The sequence below is a fragment of the Crinia signifera genome, chromosome 3 (genome assembly GCF_055691185.1).
Source record: "Crinia signifera chromosome 3, ASM5569118v1, whole genome shotgun sequence".
In the NCBI taxonomy this organism is placed as follows: Eukaryota; Metazoa; Chordata; class Amphibia; order Anura; family Myobatrachidae; genus Crinia; species Crinia signifera.
The window spans coordinates 314,494,580-314,520,671 of NC_139219.1; the positions used below are offsets into that span (position 1 = coordinate 314,494,580).

Sequence of the window (26,092 nt, forward strand, 5' to 3'; positions counted from 1 at the left end):
AGGGATCAGGAGAAAACCAGGGGTTACGGAGCTGGACAGAACCGGGGGAGGGAGCTGGACAAAACCAGTGGGAAGGAGCTGGAGAAAACCAGGAGCAAGTAGCTGGACAGCACCAGCAGGGACTGTGATGGAGAGCTCAGGGGGTGGGTGAAGCTGGAGAAAGCCAGGAAGGTTTGTGCATGTGTGTGTGTGAGGGGGTGGGGTTGATAATCTGGAGAAAAACAGTAGGGTAGTGGCTGTGTGTGTGTGTTAGGGGGGGGGGGGGTTGGTAATCTGGAGAAAAACAGTAGGGTAGTGGCTAGAGATTACTATGGTGCTGGGAAAAACAAGCAATTACAATGACGAGACAGGGCAGTCTTCTTTTGGGCAATAAATTCCATATGATATAAAATAAAATAGCAGTGGAAGTGACCAGTATCTATATTTTCTCCAAGCAGGGTCCCATCATCTGTCCGAATGGCAAGGGGTTCAGGACCCCAGCAGTAGCAGCAAGTCACAGCTGGAATAACAGGTAGGGGACTCCAGCATTCTCTAAATACTACTCAGATTCTGGTGGTACTGACCCAAGCAGGCAGGACAAGTGTGTCCCACTTCATTCTGCCATGTGTGGCCCCAGCCCAAGATGGGAGTTCTGTTGAAGATGGAATGTTTCCCATAGCAACCAATTATATTCCATCTATTAACAGAACTGAAATCTTAGTACATTTACCCTATAATTTCAATATTTATTGTTTTGTTTCTGTTTTATTTCAGCGCTACAGAACATGATGGCGACATTATCAGCAATTCCCTATTTGTTGCTATTCCTAATTTTATTTGAAGCTTGTACGGTAGACAGTACGGACGGCTATTCCTATCCACCTGAGAGTGAGCAACATGACACGGTAATGCCTCTATCACGCAGTAGCGGATTGGGGTTGACAATATGTTACTAAATGAAAACATTAATGTGATACATTTACTAAGCTGTCATGTTCTAGTCAAGTTTAAACTCGATCGGTTAGGAATGTGATCAGGTCTGTGATCAGCGGCCACTCATATTCAAACAAATGGGAGGCCCCTGATTGGCTGATTCCCTGATTCTCTCAGCCAATCAGCGGCCGCCCATTCATTTGGACAGGAGTTTTGGAACGTCTTGTTACTGCAGCCTTTTCCCCACGGGCAGGTCCCTGGGAGTCTACATACGATAAATCGCACATCAAGTGTGATCAGTCAGACCTGTGTAAGGGGGCCTTAAGTCCCAGCAAACCTCCCCCACATGCTGGTACATGGAGAACCGCAAGTACCAGCATGTGCGGCATTAAAGGACCCTGTAGTACTTGTAGTTCCAACTATAAAACAAATATTAAAATAAAGACACAAACACATGGTGAAAGTAAAAGTTTATTGTACATTCATGCACACTTACACACACTCACATATACTTACCTATATTTACACATTGCACTTCGGTCCTCTTGTCCTGTAGAATCAATAGTGTACCTATAAAAAAACTCACCTATATCCAATGTAGATCAGTCCTCTTCTTTCCATGTAGACAGCCAGGAAAACTACAGTTGGGCTTTGATTGCTTGGATCATCATTTATCATCCACAAGAGTTTTATCATCCACAACAGGTTTTATTACTCACTGATAAATGTGCCCTATATCTATAATTTGTACAATTATATATATATATATATATATATATATATATATATATATATATATATATATATATATATAGGGAGGTATAGATCAGGCGGCACTCTCTGAGTTTAGTGAAGTCAGGAAACGTGTATAAGTAATAAACCACGTTTCCTGACTTCACTAAACTCCGAGAGTGCCGTCTGATCTATACCTCCTACATACCGGGACCCACGGGTCCAGAGAGGAAGGCACCGGGTAATTTTCACAAGATATCCTCCGTGGAGTGCCAGGCGACATTGGAAATTATATATATAAATATATATATATAGACGTTCAATAGATACCGCACCAGACGGACTTCTCACTTGAAAAAATTTCACGCTACAACTGCCATAGTCAGCAACGTTTCGGGACTTTTTATTTGTCCCGTCCTCAGGCTGTGCAATACATACAAATGAAATAGACATACATTACCTGTTAAGTACCTTCACATCTCGCGCCAAACGTTCGGCGTCCGCCTCCTACCTCCGTCAGCAGCTTCCTGGATGGGATCTCTCCACCCCTCCCGTCAGCGTGGCGGTGACGTCAGCGGGCGCCGGCGTCTGTTGCGAGGTGCGTTACAGTGTTTCTATGGGAACATATATACAAACAAATACAATGGTTAAAAAACATTCAAAGTGCGTACAGTGCAATTTAGTGGACTACAGATGCTGTATTTATATAACTGTTATCTCTGCAATATTAATTCGCTTACTGATATCCACATTATACAGAATCAATATATAGACTAAAGGTGCGATTTGTTATATTTATAGGAAAATATTGAGATTGAGCTGGTCATTTAATCCTTTTGGTTTAACAGTATCCAATGTGAAAATCCATTTGGATTCACATTTAAGTAACTTTAAATGTCTGTCCCCTCCTCTGCCATCATCAGGAATATGGTCAATTGCCATATATCTGAAACTTGCCAAGCTATGCTTTGCCTCAGCAAAGTGCTTGGCAAGTGGCTGGTCTCCTCCCTTGCCATTAATGGCAGCTCTTATGGCTGACCTATGTTGTGCCATGCGTTCCTTAAAGGTGCGCATGGTCTTCCCAACATAGGCGAGTCCACAAGGACATTTTGCTAAATATACGACATATGCACTCGAACAGGTGAGATTATGATTAATGGTATATTTATGGCCTGTGTGTGGATGGTAAAAGTATTTGCCCGTTGTCATAAAGCTACAGGTTGCACATCCAGTGCACCTGTGACAGCCATTGGTTTTTCTGGTTTTTATTTTGCTGTCTTTCAATGACTTGGTTACGTCTGAATGTACGAGCCAATCCCTTATACTTTTGCCTTTTTGATAACAATGTCTGATCTTTATTCTTTTAAGACTTTTGAACTCATCCTGTACTACAGGCCAATTGCTTTTAGATACTTCTCTGACAGTTTTTGATGAGGTGTTATATTTTTGGACCCAGTTCACCCTCTGGGTGTCCATTTTGGGATTCTTGCTGATAAGGGTTTCATGTCTGGGAATTGCCTCCACTTTCTCTCTTGCTGTTTTTAAAATGCTTTGGCTATATCCTCTTTGGATAAACTTTCTATTCATTTCATCCAATGTGGATGATAATTTGTCCGGATCATTAGTTATTCTTTTAGCTCTCAAAAATTGGGAGAATGGGAGGCTATTAATGGTGTTACTCGGGTGGAAACTGTCTGCTCTTAAAATTGTATTTTTGTCAGTGGGCTTTGTATATAAACTTGTACAGATCTTATTGTTCACCACTTTAATTTTCACATCTAAATATACAATTTCTTCCAGACTCATGGTGTGAGTATATTTAATTGGACAATCAGCATTATTAATCTCCTCTAATGCATGTTGAAACTCATCATAGCTGCCACGCCATAGCAATATGACGTCATCTATATATCTCTTGTAATATAGAATCCTGTCTCTCATATCCCTGTTAAGAAAAAATCTTTTGTCTATATGAGACATATAACCATTGGCATAAGTTGGAGAGACATTCGACCCCATTGAAACACCAGTCTTTTGAAGATAATACTTGCCGTTAAAGAAAAAATAATTCCTTTCCAAAATCAATCTCAACAATTGCATAAAGAAATCAACACTAGGACCCACATACAGTGGATTACCACTAATTAACTCCTGAATTGCGGTTAAACCCTCTCCATGAGGAATGTTGGTATACAAACTGGTGATGTCCAGAGTCACCAACCAGGTGTTATCTGGAACATCACCAAATTTGTTCAATGAGACCAGGAGATCCGTGGTATCCCTTAGGTATGTCTCCCCCGCCTGGACGCACGGCTGTAAGAAAAAGTCCAGGTATTTAGAGATGTTATTATATAGTGACTCTCGTGCCGACACAATCGGTCGACCAGGCGGGTTTGACATATCCTTGTGGATCTTCGGCAATGTGTACAATAGGGGTACACGGGGAAAATCAATCTTCAAAAACTGGTAAATTTCTTGCTCAATAATTTTATTATCTTTAGCCTCTTGGAGTACTGCATCAATCTCTCTTTTAAAACGTTCTGTAGGATCGCCATTCAATGAAGTGTAGACATCTTTATTATCCAATTGTTTATAAATTTCTGTGCAATATTTCTCTATGTCCAACACAACTATTGCGCCCCCTTTATCTGCGGGTCTTATGCATATGTCATTATATCCACTCAGATTTTTTAAAGCAGTCCATTGCTCTTGATTCAAGTTGTTTCTCTGCGTTTTATTAACGGTGGCTTCATTTTTAACTTGGACATTGGTTGTTTTCATAAATGCTGCAATCGCTGTGTTATTGGAGTGCGGAAAGAAATTCGATTTGGTTTTAAATTTTTGCGTCGATGGTTCATTGATGTTCGATGGTTTCCCTTCGAAGAATTCGCGGAGATGAAGTTGTCTCTGTATATTAAGTTGGTCGAGTTGCCAGTCAAATGGCCTGAAGTGTGAGGTAGGTACATATCCTAGGCCCTTGTTTAGTACCTCCATTTCCACAGGAGTTAGTACTCTCTGTGAGAGGTTGTACACTACTTGGTGTTCTTCCGACCACGATTCGTCCCTCTTCCTCCACTTTTTGCCTCCCCTTCTTGTACGTTTGTTTTTGTTCCGCGTCCAGCGCGGGTTCTTGCTCCTAAAGGGGGCTTGCTGTATGTTGAGGGTCCCTCACGTGCATCACTCATGTCATCATAAGAGGATGATTGGGGATCACTTGAATCTTGTCGGTATCTGTGCTGATGTCTTTTATATTGGCCTCGTCTCCATTGTGGCTTGTCACGGTTACCTGATAACCATCTATAGACACTCATTTCCTCATAGTCTCTATTCACCGTTTCAAACTTTTGTTTTTTAAATGCCACAAGGTCTTTCTTATAGGTTTGCACCTGTCCATTTAACTTCTCTAGCCACTTGTTTGGCATCTCTTGTGCTATAGTAGCTTGATTATCTCTTTCAAATGCAGATATTTTTTCTCTTATAGCTTTTAACTCTCTCGCTGACTCCTCAACCACCAAGGTCATCATGTCTAAGGAGCACTTATTGAGGATAGCGATCCAACGGCGAACGAAATCCTTATTATGCCTTCCAATCGTGGGCATATTACGCACCCTGAACCCTCTTGGGATTTTCTTTTCTCTTATATATTCTGAGAGGGTAATCCCATGAAGGAGAAAATCTGTCTCTTTTTTTCTTAATCTTAATAGAGTATTGTGGATTTCTTCATGTGAAGTTCCACCTGCAGCCTCTCTTAATCTCTCTTTAAATAGCGCTGCCTCCATCTCATTTTCTGAGAAAGTAAATAATTCTCCCACTGGGACATCTGTCCAGGAGAATCCACTTGCTTGATCCATCATGGTATGCAGTGGATATAGCCACAAATATATGCAGATAACTGTACCAGTGGCTGCTGATTGCAGACCAACACTTCCTTAGTGTAAGATCCAGCAAATGTTCTGTGTCCTCGTCTGAAACAGATGCAGCTGCTCTCACCAGTGTTCTGCTTCAGGTATCCAGTTAAAACAATGTAAACGTAAGGTATCGCATTCCTTGTCAGCGGTGCAGTAGGAGTGAGGGTGACCTCCTTAGACAATGTCCAGGATTCCCACCTCCAATATAGCCAACGATGTCCCTGCACCCGCTCTCCACAATAGCTGCCGCGGTGCCGGTATAAGCAAAGATATAGACGTTCAATAGATACCGCACCCGACGGACTTCTCACTTGAAAAAATTTCACGCTACAACTGCCATAGTCAGCAACGTTTCGGGACTTTTTATTTGTCCCGTCCTCAGGCTGTGCAATACATACAAATGAAATAGACATACATTACCTGTTAAGTACCTTCACATCTCGCGCCAAACGTTCGGCGTCCGCCTCCTACCTCCGTCAGCAGCTTCCTGGATGGGATCTCTCCACCCCTCCCGTCAGCGCGGCGGTGACGTCAGCGGGCGGCGGCGTCTGTTGCGAGGTGCGTTACAGTGTTTCTATGGGAACATATATACAAACAAATGAGAGCAGCTGCAAACTGGTGAGAGCAGCTGCATCTGTTTCAGACGAGGACACAGAACATTTGCTGGATCTTACACTAAGGAAGTGTTGGTCTGCAATCAGCAGCCACTGGTACAGTTATCTGCATATATTTGTGGCTATATCCACTGCATACCAGGATGGATCAAGCAAGTGGATTCTCCTGGACAGATGTCCCAGTGGGAGAATTATTTACTTTCTCAGAAAATGAGATGGAGGCAGCGCTATTTAAAGAGAGATTAAGAGAGGCTGCAGGTGGAACTTCACATGAAGAAATCCACAATACTCTATTAAGATTAAGAAAAAAAGAGACAGATTTTCTCCTTCATGGGATTACCCTCTCAGAATATATAAGAGAAAAGAAAATCCCAAGAGGGTTCAGGGTGCGTAATATGCCCACGATTGGAAGGCATAATAAGGATTTCGTTCGCCGTTGGATCGCTATCCTCAATAAGTGCTCCTTAGACATGATGACCTTGGTGGTTGAGGAGTCAGCGAGAGAGTTAAAAGCTATAAGAGAAAAAATATCTGCATTTGAAAGAGATAATCAAGCTACTATAGCACAAGAGATGCCAAACAAGTGGCTAGAGAAGTTAAATGGACAGGTGCAAACCTATAAGAAAGACCTTGTGGCATTTAAAAAACAAAAGTTTGAAACGGTGAATAGAGACTATGAGGAAATGAGTGTCTATAGATGGTTATCAGGTAACCGTGACAAGCCACAATGGAGACGAGGCCAATATAAAAGACATCAGCACAGATACCGACAAGATTCAAGTGATCCCCAATCATCCTCTTATGATGACATGAGTGATGCACGTGAGGGACCCTCAACATACAGCAAGCCCCCTTTAGGAGCAAGAACCCGCGCTGGACGCGGAACAAAAACAAACGTACAAGAAGGGGAGGCAAAAAGTGGAGGAAGAGGGACGAATCGTGGTCGGAAGAACACCAAGTAGTGTACAACCTCTCACAGAGAGTACTAACTCCTGTGGAAATGGAGGTACTAAACAAGGGCCTAGGATATGTACCTACCTCACACTTCAGGCCATTTGACTGGCAACTCGACCAACTTAATATACAGAGACAACTTCATCTCCGCGAATTCTTCGAAGGGAAACCATCGAACATCAATGAACCATCGACGCAAAAATTTAAAACCAAATCGAATTTCTTTCCGCACTCCAATAACACAGCGATTGCAGCATTTATGAAAACAACCAATGTCCAAGTTAAAAATGAAGCCACCGTTAATAAAACGCAGAGAAACAACTTGAATCAAGAGCAATGGACTGCTTTAAAAAATCTGAGTGGATATAATGACATATGCATAAGACCCGCAGATAAAGGGGGCGCAATAGTTGTGTTGGACATAGAGAAATATTGCACAGAAATTTATAAACAATTGGATAATAAAGATGTCTACACTTCATTGAATGGCGATCCTACAGAACGTTTTAAAAGAGAGATTGATGCAGTACTCCAAGAGGCTAAAGATAATAAAATTATTGAGCAAGAAATTTACCAGTTTTTGAAGATTGATTTTCCCCGTGTACCCCTATTGTACACATTGCCGAAGATCCACAAGGATATGTCAAACCCGCCTGGTCGACCGATTGTGTCGGCACGAGAGTCACTATATAATAACATCTCTAAATACCTGGACTTTTTCTTACAGCCGTGCGTCCAGGCGGGGGAGACATACCTAAGGGATACCACGGATCTCCTGGTCTCATTGGACAAATTTGGTGATGTTCCAGATAACACCTGGTTGGTGACTCTGGACATCACCAGTTTGTATACCAACATTCCTCATGGAGAGGGTTTAACCGCAATTCAGGAGTTAATTAGTGGTAATCCACTGTATGTGGGTCCTAGTGTTGATTTCTTTATGCAATTGTTGAGATTGATTTTGGAAAGGAATTATTTTTTCTTTAACGGCAAGTATTATCTTCAAAAGACTGATGTTTCAATGGGGTCGAATGTCTCTCCAACTTATGCCAATGGTTATATGTCTCATATAGACAAAAGATTTTTTCTTAACAGGGATATGAGAGACAGGATTCTATATTACAAGAGATATATAGATGACGTCATATTGCTATGGCGTGGCAGCTATGATGAGTTTCAACATGCATTAGAGGAGATTAATAATGCTGATTGTCCAATTAAATATACTCACACCATGAGTCTGGAAGAAATTGTATATTTAGATGTGAAAATTAAAGTGGTGAACAATAAGATCTGTACAAGTTTATATACAAAGCCCACTGACAAAAATACAATTTTAAGAGCAGACAGTTTCCACCCGAGTAACACCATTAATAGCCTCCCATTCTCCCAATTTTTGAGAGCTAAAAGAATAACTAATGATCCGGCCAAATTATCATCCACATTGGATGAAATGAATAGAAAGTTTATCCAAAGAGGATATAGCCAAAGCATTTTAAAAACAGCAAGAGAGAAAGTGGAGGCAATTCCCAGACATGAAACCCTTATCAGCAAGAATCCCAAAATGGACACCCAGAGGGTGAACTGGGTCCAAAAATATAACACCTCATCAAAAACTGTCAGAGAAGTACCTAAAAGCAATTGGCCTGTAGTACAGGATGAGTTCAAAAGTCTTAAAAGAATGAAGATCAGACATTGTTATCAAAAAGGCAAAAGTATAAGGGATTGGCTCGTACATTCAGACGTAACCAAGTCATTGAAAGACAGCAAAATAAAAACCAGAAAAACCAATGGCTGTCACAGGTGCACTGGATGTGCAACCTGTAGCTTTATGACAACGGGCAAATACTTTTACCATCCACACACAGGCCATAAATATACCATTAATCATAATCTCACCTGTTCGAGTGCATATGTCGTATATTTAGCAAAATGTCCTTGTGGACTCGCCTATGTTGGGAAGACCATGCGCACCTTTAAGGAACGCATGGCACAACATAGGTCAGCCATAAGAGCTGCCATTAATGGCAAGGGAGGAGACCAGCCACTTGCCAAGCACTTTGCTGAGGCAAAGCATAGCTTGGCAAGTTTCAGATATATGGCAATTGACCATATTCCTGATGATGGCAGAGGAGGGGACAGACATTTAAAGTTACTTAAATGTGAATCCAAATGGATTTTCACATTGGATACTGTTAAACCAAAAGGATTAAATGACCAGCTCAATCTCAATATTTTCCTATAAATATAACAAATCTCACCTTTAGTCTATATATTGATTCTGTATAATGTGGATATCAGTAAGCGAATTAATATTGCAGAGATAACAGTTATATAAATACAGCATCTGTAGTCCACTAAATTGCACTGTACGCACTTTGAATGTTTTTTAACCATTGTATTTGTTTGTATATATGTTCCCATAGAAACACTGTAACGCACCTCGCAACAGACGCCGGCGCCCGCTGACGTCACCGCCACGCTGACGGGAGGGGTAGAGAGATCCCATCCAGGAAGCTGCTGACGGAGGTAGGAGGCGGACGCCGAACGTTTGGCGCGAGATGTGAAGGTACTTAACAGGTAATGTATGTCTATTTCATTTGTATGTATTGCACAGCCTGAGGACGGGACAAATAAAAAGTCCCGAAACGTTGCTGACTATGGCAGTTGTAGCGTGAAATTTTTTCAAGTGAGAAGTCCGTCGGGTGCGGTATCTATTGAACGTCTATATCTTTGCTTATACCGGCACCGCGGCAGCTATTGTGGAGAGCGGGTGCAGGGACATCGTTGGCTATAAATATATATATATATATATAATTTGGCTGTCAGCCAAATCCAAGGGTCACTTCTCCCTGCTTATCCTTTTGGACCTATCTGCTGCCTTTGACACTGTGGATCACCCTCTCCTCCTCCACACACTCCAAAACATTGGCCTCTCTGGCACGGTCTTCAACTGGTTTTACTGGCTTTCAACTGCACCTCTTGTAATCTGTCTGTCTCCCCTTCCTACTAGATTGTAAGCTCCTCCGAGCAGGGCCCTCTTCCCTCCTGTTGTCAAAGCCCTCTTCTGTTCACATGTCACTCACAGCTCTCCCATACTCTAACACTCAGTGACCATCTTCGTCTGCATACTCATCTCCATCATTGGCCACAAGCCTCTAGTTGTATGTTGATTGAGTCCTCATTACTTATATTTAAGCTATAATGTGTATTGAACTGTGCGCTCTTTATTTGTACTGTATTCTTGTTATTTATTCAATGTTATGCCAAGCTTTGTCTCCCTGTATTGTTCCTTTGTACGGCGCTGCGAAACACTTGTGGCGCCTTATAAATAAAATAATAATAATTATAATAATATATAATAGTAATAAGAGAGAGCGCTCCATAGTGCATGAAAAAGTTTTACAATTTTAATGACAAACGCACAATTAAAAAGTAACACTGCAGGCAAGAATCACGTACCCCAGAGAGCGGTACTAAACACCGCAGATGTTTCACATGAAGTGCAGCACACACAGTTGTTGGAGTGGTTACACTCAATGATGTCACTCGGCGGGGGAGCCGGTACACTCGGCCGTGAGGCTCAGCAGCAGTGAGGTAGTCACCCAGATAGCTTTGGGTCAGAGACGACGCTAGGCCACGCTCCAACGCGTTTCGCAATCGACTTCGTCAGTGACCTGTTCCATGTTTCACATTTTTCAGGTGGGCGATCACGTTTCTCTGATCCGACACCCGCGTGCAGGTAAACGATATAATAATTTCCATTTTAATTTAAAATTGCACATGTAAAAATTTTAAATTGATTATCATGTAATGTGCTGGCTCCGTGCCTAAGATTGGTTAGCAGCGCCAGGTGTACTATCAGGCGGCTGTCTAGGGCGCCGAGATCTAGGGGGCACCACCAAGTCTGCCTATCACAACATTTAGGATGTCTATGATGAAGACATGCTTGTGGTACTTAATGCAGGTGGCGGTTGGGAAAGACGCCACTTCCGCACTTTCACTTGAGAGGCTGGAATGAGGGTATTGGTGGCAGTTTAGGGTTTGGGGGGGGCAGTAGATTAATTGTATGATATTCAGCTAGTGAGCTGCCCCATCCACAATTCTGCCCCACAACACCCGTCCACCCCGAGCTCAGTACTGGCGCTCTTATCTTGGCACCTGCTAGGCTAAGAAATGTCCCATCTCCCTAGCAGTGGAAGCCATTGAAGATGGGACAGACCTTATACATTTATTACATAGGAAATTAAGATCGAGATGCCATCATATTGATTAAACCCATAATATATATATATAACCCCCCTTCTTCATTCCTAAAACTCTGGTCCCATCTAACAGGGGACCCTACAGGGGTGCTGCTCCATTTCGTTAGAGTGCGCAGATTGTGGTATCCATTATATATATATATATATATATATATATATACTTAAAAATGTATTATTATAATATTTCTTACCTACGTGCTTGTCGCCAGGGGTTACTTGCTCATTGCCAGAGGTTACGTGCTCGTTGCACCTGTCTGTGATGCTCTGAGCAAGGCTATGTCATTGAATTTAAATCTGCAAGTTCTATACTAGGAGAAAGAATGTCTACACCTGGCACTAGTGACCTAATCCACTCAAATCTCATCGGCCTACACACGTAGTGATGTATGTAGATGAGCGTTCTGAGTGATGCCAGGACTGAATGCGTCCACTGGGCAGGTGGTGCCAATCCTTAACGCAATAGAGTCGCACCACTTGCGGATTCTGCTATTGGTAGTATAAACCACCATCCACCCAGACATGAGCCACTGCACCCTGCAGGGTTAGCGGACCATCCGGAACTGCCGATATCTTCCAGCGCAGATTGGCACTATGCAGCACTATCAGCATCAGGCATCAGTGGGTAAGATTCTCTATTTGGCTATTATACTGCAACCTCGTTGCTGAACCTACTAATACTATACTCAGCATCATTACATCTACCTGTTTATAGTTCTTTTGGAGACAATGGGGTGTATTCAATGCTGTGGGCGAGCGATTATAGCGAGCAGGGCTTCCTGATCGCCCTGTCGGTATTCAACTCACCCCCCTCATACAATTCCCCCTCGCTACGTTTTTTTTGAGCGAGGGGGAATTGGCGTATGCGGCTGCAGGAGCAGCGAGACTCGCGGCTAAATACAGCGGGTTCGCTGCATTAGCCGTGGGTCTCACTGTTTGGGGGAATCCTTGCCGTCCTGTGTGACGACGAGGAATCCCCCGGGAAGGTTGAATAGGGCGAGCAGCCGGCGAGGGGGTAAAACAGCGTGGCGAGCGGCATTGAATATGACCCTATTTGTTGTCTGGGCACTTTAAGACAATTCAATATCCATCACTTTTAATTGTTCCCATAAACCAAGAAAAGTGGATATTTATTTGTTTAACATCTACAGTATGACTGATACCATCTACGGCCTCACAGTACAATTCCTTCTTCCACCAGAAATAAGGGGTGTGCTATGCCCACCGGACAGTCTGGATTCCGATGGTCAGTATACCGACATTGGAATCCTGACCGCCAGCACTCTGACAGGGGGTGAGTGCGAAGTAGCCCCTTGCAGGCTCACTGCGCTCGCCACGGGTTCTAGTCTCCCACTATGGGAATTGTGGACCCCCACGAGATCACATTCACCTGTGCTGCTACAAGGTGTGCACCATGCTTGCATTATATACAGTATATATATTTGGTTTCTTATTAATTGTTGCAGCCAGTGTTCTCCCATCATCCTATCGAGCCTTCATTGAAGTAAGCTATCCAGATCCCAGCATGGAACTGGAAATCCGAAGTTATCTGCTGAATTTACCGACCCAGCCTCTGATAAATGACTCTATATCTAGTATTACCGTGTTACCAGGTAAGTCGATCAGTGGGTGGATGACAGGCGGTATTCTCCTTCTGCACTGGCCAGTTGACTTTTGAATCTAGATTATTGCTGAAGGATGAAAGCACTTTTGTGCCATGATGGGACATTAGCGTCTTTCTCCTACAGACAGATAGGCGCAGGTGAAAGTAAAGGTGCCCATACACGGTGCAATATTTCCGTACGTTTGAACTAGATTTGCATGCAATTTGCGTGCAATGTGATATGAAGCTAGTTAAAAAAGCACAGGCTGCACAGACTATTCTGTGCTATGCGATGGGATGCTCGTGGGAGGGCGCATCGCACCGCACGGCACCCTCGCACCGTGTATGGGCACATTAACTTAAGCCGGCCATACATTTACAGATTTATTGTCAGACTGGGCTGGTTGGTAAAAAGAAACCCGGTAATAGATGAGAGCAGATGACAGTTGACCATTTGTTTCGAAATGCTGGAAAACTGCCAAACTGTCATTCAGATTTTACCAGGATTTTGTTCCAGCCAGATCTGACAATCAGTCTGTAGATGTATGAGGTAGGTGGGTATCTTTGTTGCGGTGTATGTACGCAGATGTGGGGGCACAGTACTGGGTCAGAGTAACATTACTGGTAAATAAATATACGTTTGTTTATAGAAGGGCAAGGATTCACTAATGACAAGTTAGATGTGTGGGAATGGGGACTTAAGGACAAATACATTTACAGATTGTGATTATTTGCACTTTATAATCATATTACTATATAACTAACATCACTTACTTTGCACTTTTTTAGGCTGCAGTATAAACGGGACAACGGCTACATGCAGCTGTGGGAAGGACTTTGAGTGTATGGGAACGCTAGGTCCGTGCAATGCTACTGATTGCACATGCATCACCACACTCCCGCTGCAAGCATACTGCATACGTAAGGCAATGCTCCACCTACTTACCGCTGCTGTCAGCTGAAATGGATAATCACAAATGTGCATTTGTATATTAATGGGGGTCAGGGGGTCATTCAGACCAGCTCGCAGCAGCCCGAATTCGGTCCCCCGGCCGATATTGGGGGTCTAACATGTAGAGATGGCGACTCTGGTCCTGACAGCGGTTGGTTTATGGTCATGCACAGAATATGTGTGGACAAGGCTTGGGTCATTTTGGCTGGGTGTGGATTAACAGAGAGCCAGAAGGTCGACAGTCAGAAAAGGCTGGCGCCAAGCGGTCGACAATAAGTAGGTCACTTTGCTCGGTCATTGTGGCTCCTACCGCTATCCACAATTAGTTATACTGTATACACGGATAGTAAAATAAGCAAAAGTTGAGAAAACATGAAAAAACATTTTGTACTGTTAAACTTTTACTTGTCGACCTTTTGACCTTGTCAGGCTAGGTTACATGTTGACCTTTTGATTGCTGACCCTGTGGTTTCGACCAATTGACTGTCAAGTGTCCACCTATTGATTGTCAGTCTATCATCCACCACCCGTTTGGGTTTGATGACTGACTAGGTATGTGTATGTTTGCACCCAATGCAGTTATAACAGTGGTGGCCGGGCTTTGTGCTGAGGTAATATTTATTGCTGGCCTAATATGGTAGCTACACAAGGAACCAGGCACTGCCCAAGTGTCCAGGAACCGTGCGAGACTTAATGGATTCATAAGAAACATTGCAGCAGGGATTTCCCCCAGTCATGTCCCGACTGAGATGTAGCCAATCATTCAGTGGAATAGACTTGTTGGACTGCTGCACCCATAAGAAGTATGGTGTATTACAGCATTGTTGTACTGTTTATTTGTGAAGCCCTGGCCTGCGAATGGGGAAGTTCATTAGACTAAGAGATGTCACTGTCATCAATCACCTCTCAAAAATTGTTTTATTTCCATATTGTAGGCGTCTTCTCTTTACATCTTTAGCCAGGGCCAGTGCTAGGGTGTTCGGCGCCCTCCTGCAAACTATAAATTTGCTCCCTCCCATACTTTACAAAGAGATATGGCGAAGGCGCACACTGAAGAAAAAGGGTGTATAATGCCTGTAGTAGTGCCTCATACACTAAGGGCCTTATTCTGGTTGGTGCGGCCGGGCCGTACGCGTACGTTCCGGGGTTTTTCATGATCTGCGCATGCGTACATTCGCTAATGCGCAGGCGCGAACACTCCACAACGCTTACGGACGGGTCTCTCCGTGTGAAAAAACCTGTACGCGAGAGTACGGGCATTGGGGGCGGCATAGGGGCGTGTTGAGGGGAGCGACCGAAATAATGAGGGAAAATGGGCGTAAACATGGGCGTACACGGGGGTGTGCACCAAAAATGAACGGTGCTACTACCGCACAATCGCCTAAAGCACCGTTCATTTCGGACACAAAACAGGCGGCCGCCAACCGCCACCTCAGACCACCCCTACAGATACCGCATGCCAGCGTGCGCCTGGGTTTGCTAATTTACGCTGATTACTACTTAAACACATACACCTGAATGTAATAAGCAATGCTGCAGTCTATTAAGTCCAAACCATGATTTCACTACCTGCAAGCCACACACAGCACTCAAACACATTGGAAGCTTATCTTTCTATACTTCTCGACATTTAAAGGTTTGTTTAATTTAAGGTAAGAATCTTTGTAAGACCTGCTTATATATGCTAAGGTAGCTATTTGTTAAACAGTTATACACATTCACTACGTGCTTTCATAGACTTTACACAGTAGCACACTCAATCTACACAAGTCGACATGTGTCAACGTGTTCACTCTAATACAAACATAGGTTTTGTATTTATGATACAATAACATAAACCACATCTAACACCTACAAAGGATGTTTCAGCAATGTTTTAAGCCCATGCCCACTATTTTGCACATTAATTAATTCAATCAATTAATTAATTTTCATAATTATAGTTGAAAGGCAAGATTTGCAGGTCCATATATGTGAAGGGTATGCCAGCGTACACGGACGTACGCTCACTCTCACGAGCGGTGACATAAGCTGAGTTTTCTATTGAAAACAATAGGGACCCATCCGTGCAAGCTGGCGTACGCTCAGATAGCCGCAAGAAGTCGGTGGGAAGACGGACGAGAGACATCCGTAAACGGTGGCGTACGCTCTGTTGTACGCCAGTTGTCGGAGTGTAAGGGCTGGTCCGTCCGTGTACGTTGGCGTACGCTCAATTGTACGCCACTCCCCTTCGACGTTGTTTCTGCCCGTACGTATGCGGCTGAGTTGTGGGTGGACTTAACCCCAACGGCCGCGTACGGATAGCGTACGTTAATAGCGAACGTACGCACGTTTGGCCGCTCCGATCAGAATAACCTCCATAATGTTGGCAGTAACAGCAGTGATGTGACTAGACATTTCGCACTGCGATAGAAAAAGAGTTGGAGGACCCCACACATACATGCTCACTAAAAAGAGGGACACGCAGCAAAAATTGACATCTTAATAGCCATTGCACATTATACCACAAATGGTAACGCCTGTAAAACATTATGCTACACTGTAATGCCCATTACACATTATGTTACACACCAATATGCCTATTACACATTCTGCCCCAAACCGTAATGCCATTATACATTATGCCCCACACCGTAATGCCCATTACACATGATGCTCCACACCGTAATACCTATTGCGCATTATGCCGCACACCGTAATGCTTATTATATATCATACCACACACCATACTCCCTATTATATATTATACCAAACACGTGATGCCTATTGCATATTATGCCACATAAGTTCCGCTTACCGACGTGCTCGTTATATGCTTGTTACCAGGGTTACATGATCATTGCCAGAGGTTACATGCTCATTGCCATGTGGGATTACATGCTACAGTAGTTGCCAAGGGGGGGGGGTTACATTCTTATTGTCCAGAGGGGAAATTACATGCTTGTTATCCAGGGTCGGTTACATGCTCATTGTCAATGGGCTTATATGCTCATTGTCAGATGGGGACGTTACTCCTCTTATTGTCAAGGGGGTTACATGCTCATTGTCAGGAGAGGGGTTACATGCTCATTGCCCATGACAGATGCTAGAGGTGCACGGGACCTCTAGCATATGTCTCCTCGGCCGCTAAACAACACCCCCCCCCCCCCCCCCCCCCGCTTATCCCAGCTCATTATTTTTGTTAGGTGCCGGGGGTCCAGTGGGGTATTGTCGACAGAGAGGAAAAATCATTTGATGGTCAGCGATTTTTATTCCAGGCGACCACATGCAAGGGAGATATGTTCATGTACACATCGACTTGCATACTAGCAAGGGGATTCGGGCGGCGGGGGCAGGGGTTTGGTAGTGCGGTGGGCAGCCCACTTCCTGTGGTAGTCCGCCCATTTCCCACGGGTGGCTCCGCCCCCTTCCCGCGGGTAGCTCTGGAGGTGCTGAACAATGCCTGTGCTGCTGCCTGTAACATAGTGTGACAGGTGCAGCAGCAACAGCCAGGAACAACAACAGGACGGCAGCAGAGGATGGAGAGCAGGGAGAGAGAACGCCTCTCTTACCCGGTGCCTCTCTGCTCTGCATCTTCTTCTGAGTGGGTAGCTCCGGCCCTGTCTTTAGCCCTTAAATGACTGCCGCTTTTTAAAAAAACTGGAGATTTCTTACCAAATCTCTCACTTTCTGATTCTCTCACCCTATTACATTTCCCCCATGTGAGACATGCTGGTTGCTGCCGCTTCTGTCCCTCCTCCGGCAGCGCTGATGTCGGAGACACTACAGGTGGCAGCCATCTACTTCCGGCAGCAGCAGAGCAGTCAGGGCGGAAGTGTCGGGTTCGTTGCTAGGCAATGACCCGAACTTCTGTTCACGTAGTGGCCTGGAGGGACACAGGGGCGGCGGCTGACGTCACATGCCGCAGGGTGGCACTTTTGAATATAAGGCCGGAGTCTTCTGGGAACAGACGCCGGTTATAGTTCTGTTTTGCTTAGTGTCCAGCTGCAGAGTGTTCCCGGTTCCTACATCCAGTGGTCAGCATCTTGTGTACCTGCCTTGTGTGGTGCCTCCGCAGCGTGTTCCTGGTTCAAGATTCCTGCTTGTCAGCCTGCCTTTCTACCTTCTCCTGAACTGGTCTGCTCTATTACCATCCATCAGATAAGTCAGGAGTTATTTGCTTTGGTTACTTTTCTGGTGTCATGTTCTTGCATTGTTGCATTCATTATTGTCTTAATACAGATGGAGCCGGCCTCATTCTTGCAGGGGCTGGCGATAGTATCACCAGCCTCCGCCAGCGGCTGGCTTGCACGCCCCGTGGCTACAGAGCTGTCTATGGTTCCCTGCCGCCTCCCCCGCCACCTCCCCCGGTGCTCCTCGCTGCCCCGCTGTCCCCCCTATCCCTGCCCGTCTCCGTGAAGTGGAGACGGGCAAGGACTGGGAACGAGCATGCGCGTCCCATTCAGATGGAGCGCCTCTGAGCCGGCGATCACCAGCGAGGACATTCTGGTGATCCCCGGCCAAGGAAGAGAGGCGCTCCATCTGTACCTTGGTTCCATCTTTTGCATTGTTGCATTTATTGTTGTTTATTAACACGGACCATCTTGTGTATTGTTACATTTATTTGTATTTACCGGTACCATCTTCTTGCATTGTTGCATTTATTTCTGGGTATTGAAGGTACGTGTACTTCAGCCAGTTACTCTTGCGGTACCTTGCCTCCTGTAGCAGCCTTGTAAACCGTAAGACCAGGCGGCACCGGGGTTGGGGTGGAAATAATCTTCCCCTTCGAACGTGGCTTTTATTGGTGAAGCCTTAGCTCACAGGAGGCAATCAGGACAGCCAGGGGTCCACAACGGAGGGCTTGTACACCACCTTCCTAACACCCATAATGTTAGTTGTGAAAAACAAGTCAATAAATGTTTAATGGGCCAAGTTATAGCAAATAGTAGTTACAATGTTAAATACATTTGCTTTCCTTTTGTCTTCCTACAGCAAAGCTTACCATCGCCGCCTACCCGGAGACACAATTTTATGGAGACACATTAACAGTTGTTTGTAACTTTGCTACAACAACAAACATTTCCTGGTACCTCAACTCCAATGATATTACAAATAACTCAAGCTACAACACTTCCTGTCTGCAAGGCACCATGGTTAGCTGTATGCTGAACAAAACAAATATCGGTGCCTCTGATGCAGGTGGGTACAAGAGACATTTACTCAGAGTACATCATGTCTTGTTACTCAGGCCGTGCAGAAAATACTATGGGCCATATTTAATTAACAATAGTGCTTACATAGAATTTGACGGCAGATAAGAACCATTTGGCCCATCTAGTCTGCCCCTTTCGCAGGAGGATGTGAAGCTTTAAAAAATACATACTTGTCTGCACTCCCAAAACCGCCGGGACAATTCCAAAAATTGGGTGTCGCTCTCAGCCGCCCGGAAGAGTAAGCAAGTCCTACACGGGAACCAGCTCCCATCTGCCCCAGTGGGGGCAATGAGGGACTTTTAAAAAGTATATTAGTTTAATGCCCCTAATCTAGTGTTACCTTTACATATATATATATAAGGGTGAATGAGCAGTGGATGGAGGAACAACATGAGATGCAAGCACTCAATGGTTCTGCTGACAGAGTCCTGCGCTCTCTGTGTCAGTATCGGTCACAAACTCCTAGTTATGGTCCCTGAGGTACATACAGCACATTTCTTTATGCAAATTGTTTGCATGGGCCAAAATGGTGGTGGGTATAACCTTAAGGCCCATACACACTAGGAGATTCTCTCTCCAATCTGGCTGGTTGGAATGAAAATCTGGAAATTTCTGGGAACAAATTAAGTCAACAGTTTGCTCCCAAACGCTGGAAAATGGAAAGCATAAAATAACACCACACAAAAAGCACTGTAAACCACACAAAAGTACCAGCGGTACTAAAACAAGAAAGAATCCATCTGGGGCAAACGGCTAGTAACGGCGCAAAACCTGCGGTGAGCTCTGAAGAAGAGATTCTCTAAATGGAAGCAAGGCAGAACACAGCCAGGGAACCCTAACAGAAGCAGACAGAAGGACAGCAGCCTGCAGGTACAGGAACCAACAGGAGGGCAGGTGACAAAGGTAGATAAAGGTAGAACTGAAGCTAGTAACTGGACACAGGCAGCCAGACACTACTAGCTGAAAGCTAGCATCTGGGAACAGGAGCTCAACAGGAAGTATCACCGGCAGGGAGTAGCTGGTCAGAATCTCTAATGAAGGGTAACCAGCTATTGAAATATCCAGTGCAGGTGGACTGCTGCACAGAGAACCCAGTCCAGGTTGTTCAGAAACTGCCTAATAACAAAACCAGCAGCAGCAGCACACCTGACAATTTGTCTGTAGAACCAATTTTTGTTTGTTGACCATGTTTAGGATCAAACGGGTCACTTCTATAGTGTATGGGCCTTTACTCTCAAGAAGGGGTTGCCAATGCTCTATACGTAACCCTTCTTGGGGAAGGGATGACTTTTATAACTGCAATAATTCTACAATTCAAAGGATAATGCAGTTTTTCCATGAAATCTGAAGCCAATTTCAACATTGATTGTTGGTAAATAAATCATTTGGACACTGAAAGAATTTCAATTTGATTTGGTTTAAATCAGCCTTAAAATCATATATAAAATTGAACATTAATAATAAATGCCTCCGACAAGGGGTTAAACTACTGTGTTACTGCAAGAACGCTCCTCTAATAATACTGCACTTCTCTCATTGGCTTCATAGGAAGTAGAACCTTCTCCAAAATATATAAGGGGCAGCTAATGAGTACTACTTTGTCTCTGCCACTGATGTATGGGAACATGGTAACCAGTGGCGTAACAATAGCCCCGCAGACCCCGCGGCCGTGGGGAGGCGCTGAGTAAAGTGTGGGTGCCGGGGGTCTGCGGGGCTATTGTTCTGCTCCTGCCTTACCCAGTTGTCACTTGCCGCCTCTAACCGGGGTGCAGATCTATTCCTCATTTCCTCTGCGGTGACCGGTCCCGGCGCTTCTACTGGCTCAGCTCCTTCTATTATGAAAAATCTCCCTTCCAAAATGTCCGCCCCCATATAGCAGACCATTGTTTTGGATGCTAGAGGAGGCCACTGCCTCCTCTAGCATCCAAAAAAAGGTCTGCTGTAAGGTGGTGGACATTTTGGACTGCATGTCCTGGTTTCTGAGGTAGCGGCGGCGGCGGGTAAGGAGGGGGGCGCCGAACATTCCCCACGGGGGGGCGCTATATTTGTAGTTACGCCCTTGATGGTAACACTAGTTATACTGAAATCTCTACACACCTTCTCTTCAGATCTGCACATTCGGCCCCGTCCTCGGTGGTGGGGGACTGCGCATACGTTTAAGCATTAATGCGATTTAGCATTCCCCCGCAGTGAGCGGCTTCTGCAAAATTCGACTGGGTGCAGCTCGCTGCTTAATTGACACGCGGGGGGGGGGGGGGGGGGGTTCTGGGGTGGACAACCGGCAATTCATGGGCCTGCCCACAAAACTGGTGGGGTGGGCAGATGACGTCACATGGTCTGAATCAGACCCCAGATTACAAAATGCCACAGTAGCCCTTATTATTGTCGTCTTTGGCAAATGATCACCTCCATGAATTCACTGTTTCCTAACTTGTATCTGTTATTTACTATAGGAACTTACAGCTGCGCTATCAACGTCGGTGGCCAAATCCAATTCCAAAACAAAACCATTGGCAATATTACTGAGCTAGAGATTCATCTGTCGGGTAATAATGAGACGTTCTGCGATGGGGCTACATTTAATTTGACTTGCTGTACTCAAGGCATTCCACTGTATAATGGGACATGGACTGTAAATGGGATATCGGGTAAGTCAAATATGATTTATTTATTTTTTATAAAATTACTGGTTATTATTGTTGGTGCACTATGGAAGGACTTAGAATGTAATCATGACAATCACAACATTTTACCAGTGTAGAGTAAATTTGGTGTGTGTAACAGTCCAGCTATTTCTTACACCAATAATCTATATGGCTATGGAACTCGGGAGTGAAAAAGAGGCGGTTCGGGGGCGGGGCTAAAATGCTGCGATCATGGCATTTTACCCGCGGACCCCACTGCCGAGGGACAGATCACGGGAGATGGGGGGATATGCGGGAGGATTGCCACCCTTTCCGGGGGGCCGGGAGGGGGACCCGATTTCCGGGACCTTCCCGGCTATTCTGGGAGGGTAGGCAACCCTGAATGTGATTGGTTGCTCTGGGCAACATCACTTCTAAAAACAAGTACTTTAGTAAATGTACCCCTGTATGACATCATACCGTAGTTCTCCTGAGAAGTGTAACTGGAGTGATTGTAAAATAAATGGCATCATAACGTTCTCTTTGTGACTTACAGAAACTGCCATTAGCAATGCTACCTGCACAACCCACATTATAACTCCCAGTGTGACAGAGTGCAAGCCTTCTCCGTATACCTACACGTACACCTGCAAGCTGCAGAGATTGGAAGGCGCGACTGCTTCAAAGACAATAAATGTGACTTATCTGCCAATAGGTAAGTCGTGTAATAACCCTTTTACACCAGGGTTGCCTACCCTCCCAGATTGGCCGGGAGGATCCCGAAAATTGGGCCCCCCTCCCGGCCCCCCGGAAAGGTGGGAAATCCTCCCGGATTCTCCCTCACCCTCCGCAATCTTCACAAGTAAAAAAACAGGCGCTATGGCAGTAGCTGTGGTTCTAGATAAAGCAGCTGCTCAAAATGGGGGGGTAGTCAATCCCCACCTAAAGAAAAGCGCACAACACCAATCACGCACAAATACAATAAAGATGCACAATAAAAATACAATAATGAAATTAATAAAGATCATGCCACAGGATGGTTTATGAGGTGTGGAAATGGCCCAAAGGAAAAAGGAGATGGGGGGGGTACAGTAGGTCACAGGTAAGTGCACTTTACCGATTTAGTAGGTGACCTTTTGGTCCAATGAGATACACTTGATTTGGGTGATGGTAATCCTCACTAGTTGTTACGGCGCTGTAGTTACCGTTGGAGGAAGAGAACCATGGGCTTCTGCAATAGCTGGTATCTTACCTTAGTGGTCTATGTTGCACCATAGCCACCAAGGTGGTCCAGGATGCAGTGTCTGCCAAGTGGATGAGGTGAGGAATGGGGAAAGGTCCTCCCGCCGTGCTGGCTGGATGGTAATAAGCCACTGGAGAGTTCAGGGAGCAGTGTCCGCCACAATGAAGTAATTTTGAGCAAGGGGGGTACCTGGTGTCAATGAGTCACACTGGGCAAATGGTCCACACTATTAGGTCCTGGGCGTGAAAATTGTCTGTCCACCTAATGCGTTTCACTGCCAACTGCAGCTTTATCAAAGGTGTTTGATAAAGCCTCCTCCAGCATCCTCAAAAACTGTCTGCTGTATGGGGGCAGACATTTTGTGATGGTCCATTTTCATTAGCAGCAGAAGCCATGTGGGGAGCCAGGACAAGTGGGTCCCGGCAGGCTGCAGCAGGCCCACACTTACACAGCACCTCCCTGCCATGAAATGAGGTTATTTTATGAGCTGACATACTCTACCACCCACTAGGGCATTGTAGGAGATAAAATAGTGTGGCGACCGCTGCGAGGACCCGTGCCTGAAGCAAGGCTAACGCAGCGAGCTATGTGAGGGGACGAGGAACACTTTGATAGTGTCCACGTAAACTATGTCGACATTCAGGTAAAAAACTAAAAAAACAACAACTAATGTTGTCCTTTTGACTGTTGACCTTCCCATTGTGAACCTAATGCTTGAGTCGATCTTCCAACCCAGTCGACCTTAGCCATGTTGACCTATTCCATGTGTCGACTAAAGTCATGTTGACCGAATGCATGTCGACCAAATATGGGTGAACCCAAGGACCCACGCCCCTTTTTCATACAGCACAATGCATTTCAGGGTCAGTAATCCTCAGTACGTCCAAATAACTTTTTGTTTTAATTTCTTTTTGCAGCAATTATTGCAGCCTCCCCGAATCGGGAAGTCTCAGCAGGAAGTGCCCTAAGTATCACATGTAAAACTAATTATACAGCAGACCGCATAGACCTGAAAATACTTATCGACACCACTACTACTAATCTAATAAACATGGCACAGACAAACCACATCTCTTACCCAATCAGTAATATTACTGTGGCATGGAGCGGTGAGTACATATATACATTTATACTGTATATGGTTATGTCTACTGTACATCAGAAAGAAATCCCCTATATATTTTTATTTATTGTTGTTGAGGGTGAGGACTAGTGGCGGCTTGTACCTTTTGAGGGGGGAAGGGGGCTGCCGCTGGCCACAGCCGCTGCGGGGGGCGGTGCCGCAATGAAACTCTGGGCGTTCCCATGTCCCATCGCGCCACCTGCCCCATCCGCCCCTGTCCGCCCCCATCCCTCCCCACTGTGAATGGCCCAGCGCAGATTGCCGAGGCCATTCACAGTCAGGGTTTGCAAATACAAGAATCGGCCCCATAAAGCCCACTGTAGTAACGTCACTTATACACATAATGCCTTCTGTAGTACCGTCACTTATACACATAATGCCTGCTGTAGTAACGTCACTTATACACATAATGCCCACTGTAGTAACGTCACTTATACACATAATGCCTGCTGTAGTAACGTCACTTATACACATAATGCCCACTGTAGTAACGTCACTTATACACATAATGCCTGCTGTAGTAACGTCACTTATACACATAATGCCCACTGTAGTAACGTCACTTATACACATAATGCCTTCTGTAGTAACGTCACTTATACACATAATGCCTGCTGTAGTAACGTCACTTATACACATAATGCCTGCTGTAGTAACGTCACTTATACACATAATGCCCGCTGTAGTAACGTCACTTATACACATAATACCCGCTGTAGTAACGTCACTTATACACATAATGCCCGCTGTAGTAACGTCACTTATACACATAATACCCGCTGTAGTAACGTCACTTATACACATAATACCCGCTGTAGTAACGTCACTTATACACATAATGCCCACTGTAGTAACGTCACTTATACACATAATGCCCACTGTAGTAACGTCACTTATACACATAATGCCCGCTGTAGTAACGTCACTTATACACATAATGCCCACTGTAGTAACGTCACTTATACACATAATGGGCGGTATTCAATGAGCCTGATTCGCCATGTTTTTATGGCGAATTTGTGCTGTTTGGCGAATTTTTGACAAAAACGGTGAATCACCCTATTCAATGACCACATGGCCAATACATTTGAAGGTTTTTTTCGCCATGAATCACCGAGTAGCAATCGCTATCTTTTTATGGAGAAGTGGAATGTGAACTTTTAAAATAAAGTGTTTTGTTTTTTACATTTGGTGTCTAAAAATCAGGAATTTTATTCTGAGGAGGGGCATGCTACTTTTATTCATGTGCTGTAAGCACATGAATATATATTTAATTTAAAAAAATGTATTTTTTTTTTTTTTTTTTTACACAGCAGCCAGCAGGGGGCGCCGGAGCCGAGCCGCTCATTACATATTCATATATTCACTGCACCCGATGTTACGATCGGGTATAGTGAATATACACTCCCCTGCTGGCACCCCCGGGGGGCAGCCTGTGCTGCCTGGCACCCGGGGAGCCCACCTTCCCCCCACAAACGTTCAGGGGCAGGCAGAGAGACTTCCATCTCTCTGCCTGGCACCCTCTTTAGGCTCCCTGCGGCAATCGCCGCAGGAGCTCATATTCGCCTGTCAGGGGCAGCGAGCCCCTGACACGTTGAATACCGGAGCCCGCTGGCTCCGGAACGTGGCGAATGTGCAGCGAATCCTAAAAAGGATTCGCTGCACCTCGCAGGTATTCACATTGAATACCGCCCAATGCCCGCTGTAGTAACGTCACTTATACACATAATGCCCACTGTAGTAACGTCACTTATACACATAATGCCTGCTGTAGTAACGTCACTTATGCACATAATACCCGCTGTAGTAACGTCACTTATACACATAATGCCTGCTGTAGTAAAGTCACTTATACACATATTACCCGCTGTAGTAACGTCACTTATACACATAATGCCCACTGTAGTAACGTCACTTATACACATAATTCCAGCTGTAGTAACGTCACTTATACACATAATGCCCGCTGT

General features: G+C 44.8%; 2 protein-coding genes across 3 annotated transcripts in view; both read left to right on the forward strand.

The window, feature by feature from the left end:
* Window positions 1-348: 348 nt before the first annotated feature.
* Window positions 349-23,080, forward strand: LOC146063030 (uncharacterized). The gene is made up of 9 exons (XM_083175041.1): window positions 349-511; window positions 754-884; window positions 10,823-10,862; window positions 12,849-12,995; window positions 13,775-13,906; window positions 18,912-19,118; window positions 21,586-21,780; window positions 22,313-22,471; window positions 23,034-23,080. Exons 2-9 carry the CDS (start codon window positions 765-767, stop codon window positions 23,078-23,080), a joined length of 1,047 nt encoding a protein of 348 aa, XP_083031167.1. The 5' UTR covers window positions 349-511; window positions 754-764.
* Window positions 23,081-23,931: 851 nt separating this feature from the next.
* Window positions 23,932-26,092, forward strand: part of LOC146062791 (adhesion G protein-coupled receptor F5-like) — a 90,150-nt gene continuing 87,989 nt past the window's right edge. For both annotated transcript variants that reach the window (XM_083174807.1, XM_083174806.1), the window contains exon 1: window positions 23,932-24,108. In XM_083174807.1, coding sequence (XP_083030933.1) covers window positions 24,051-24,108 — 58 coding nt within the window. In that variant the 5' untranslated portion in view covers window positions 23,932-24,050. The remainder of the gene's footprint in view (window positions 24,109-26,092) is intronic.

Excerpts from the sequence above, each read along its gene's own strand:
- LOC146063030 (XM_083175041.1), top strand. The coding sequence starts at position 765 with ATGATGGCGACATTATCAGCAATTCCCTATTTGTTGCTATTCCTAATT. Across the intron at positions 10,863-12,848 it reads GATCCGACACCCGCGTGCAG|CCAGTGTTCTCCCATCATCC; the intron begins GTAAACGATATA and ends TAATTGTTGCAG. Across the intron at positions 21,781-22,312 it reads GACTGTAAATGGGATATCGG|AAACTGCCATTAGCAATGCT; the intron begins GTAAGTCAAATA and ends TGTGACTTACAG.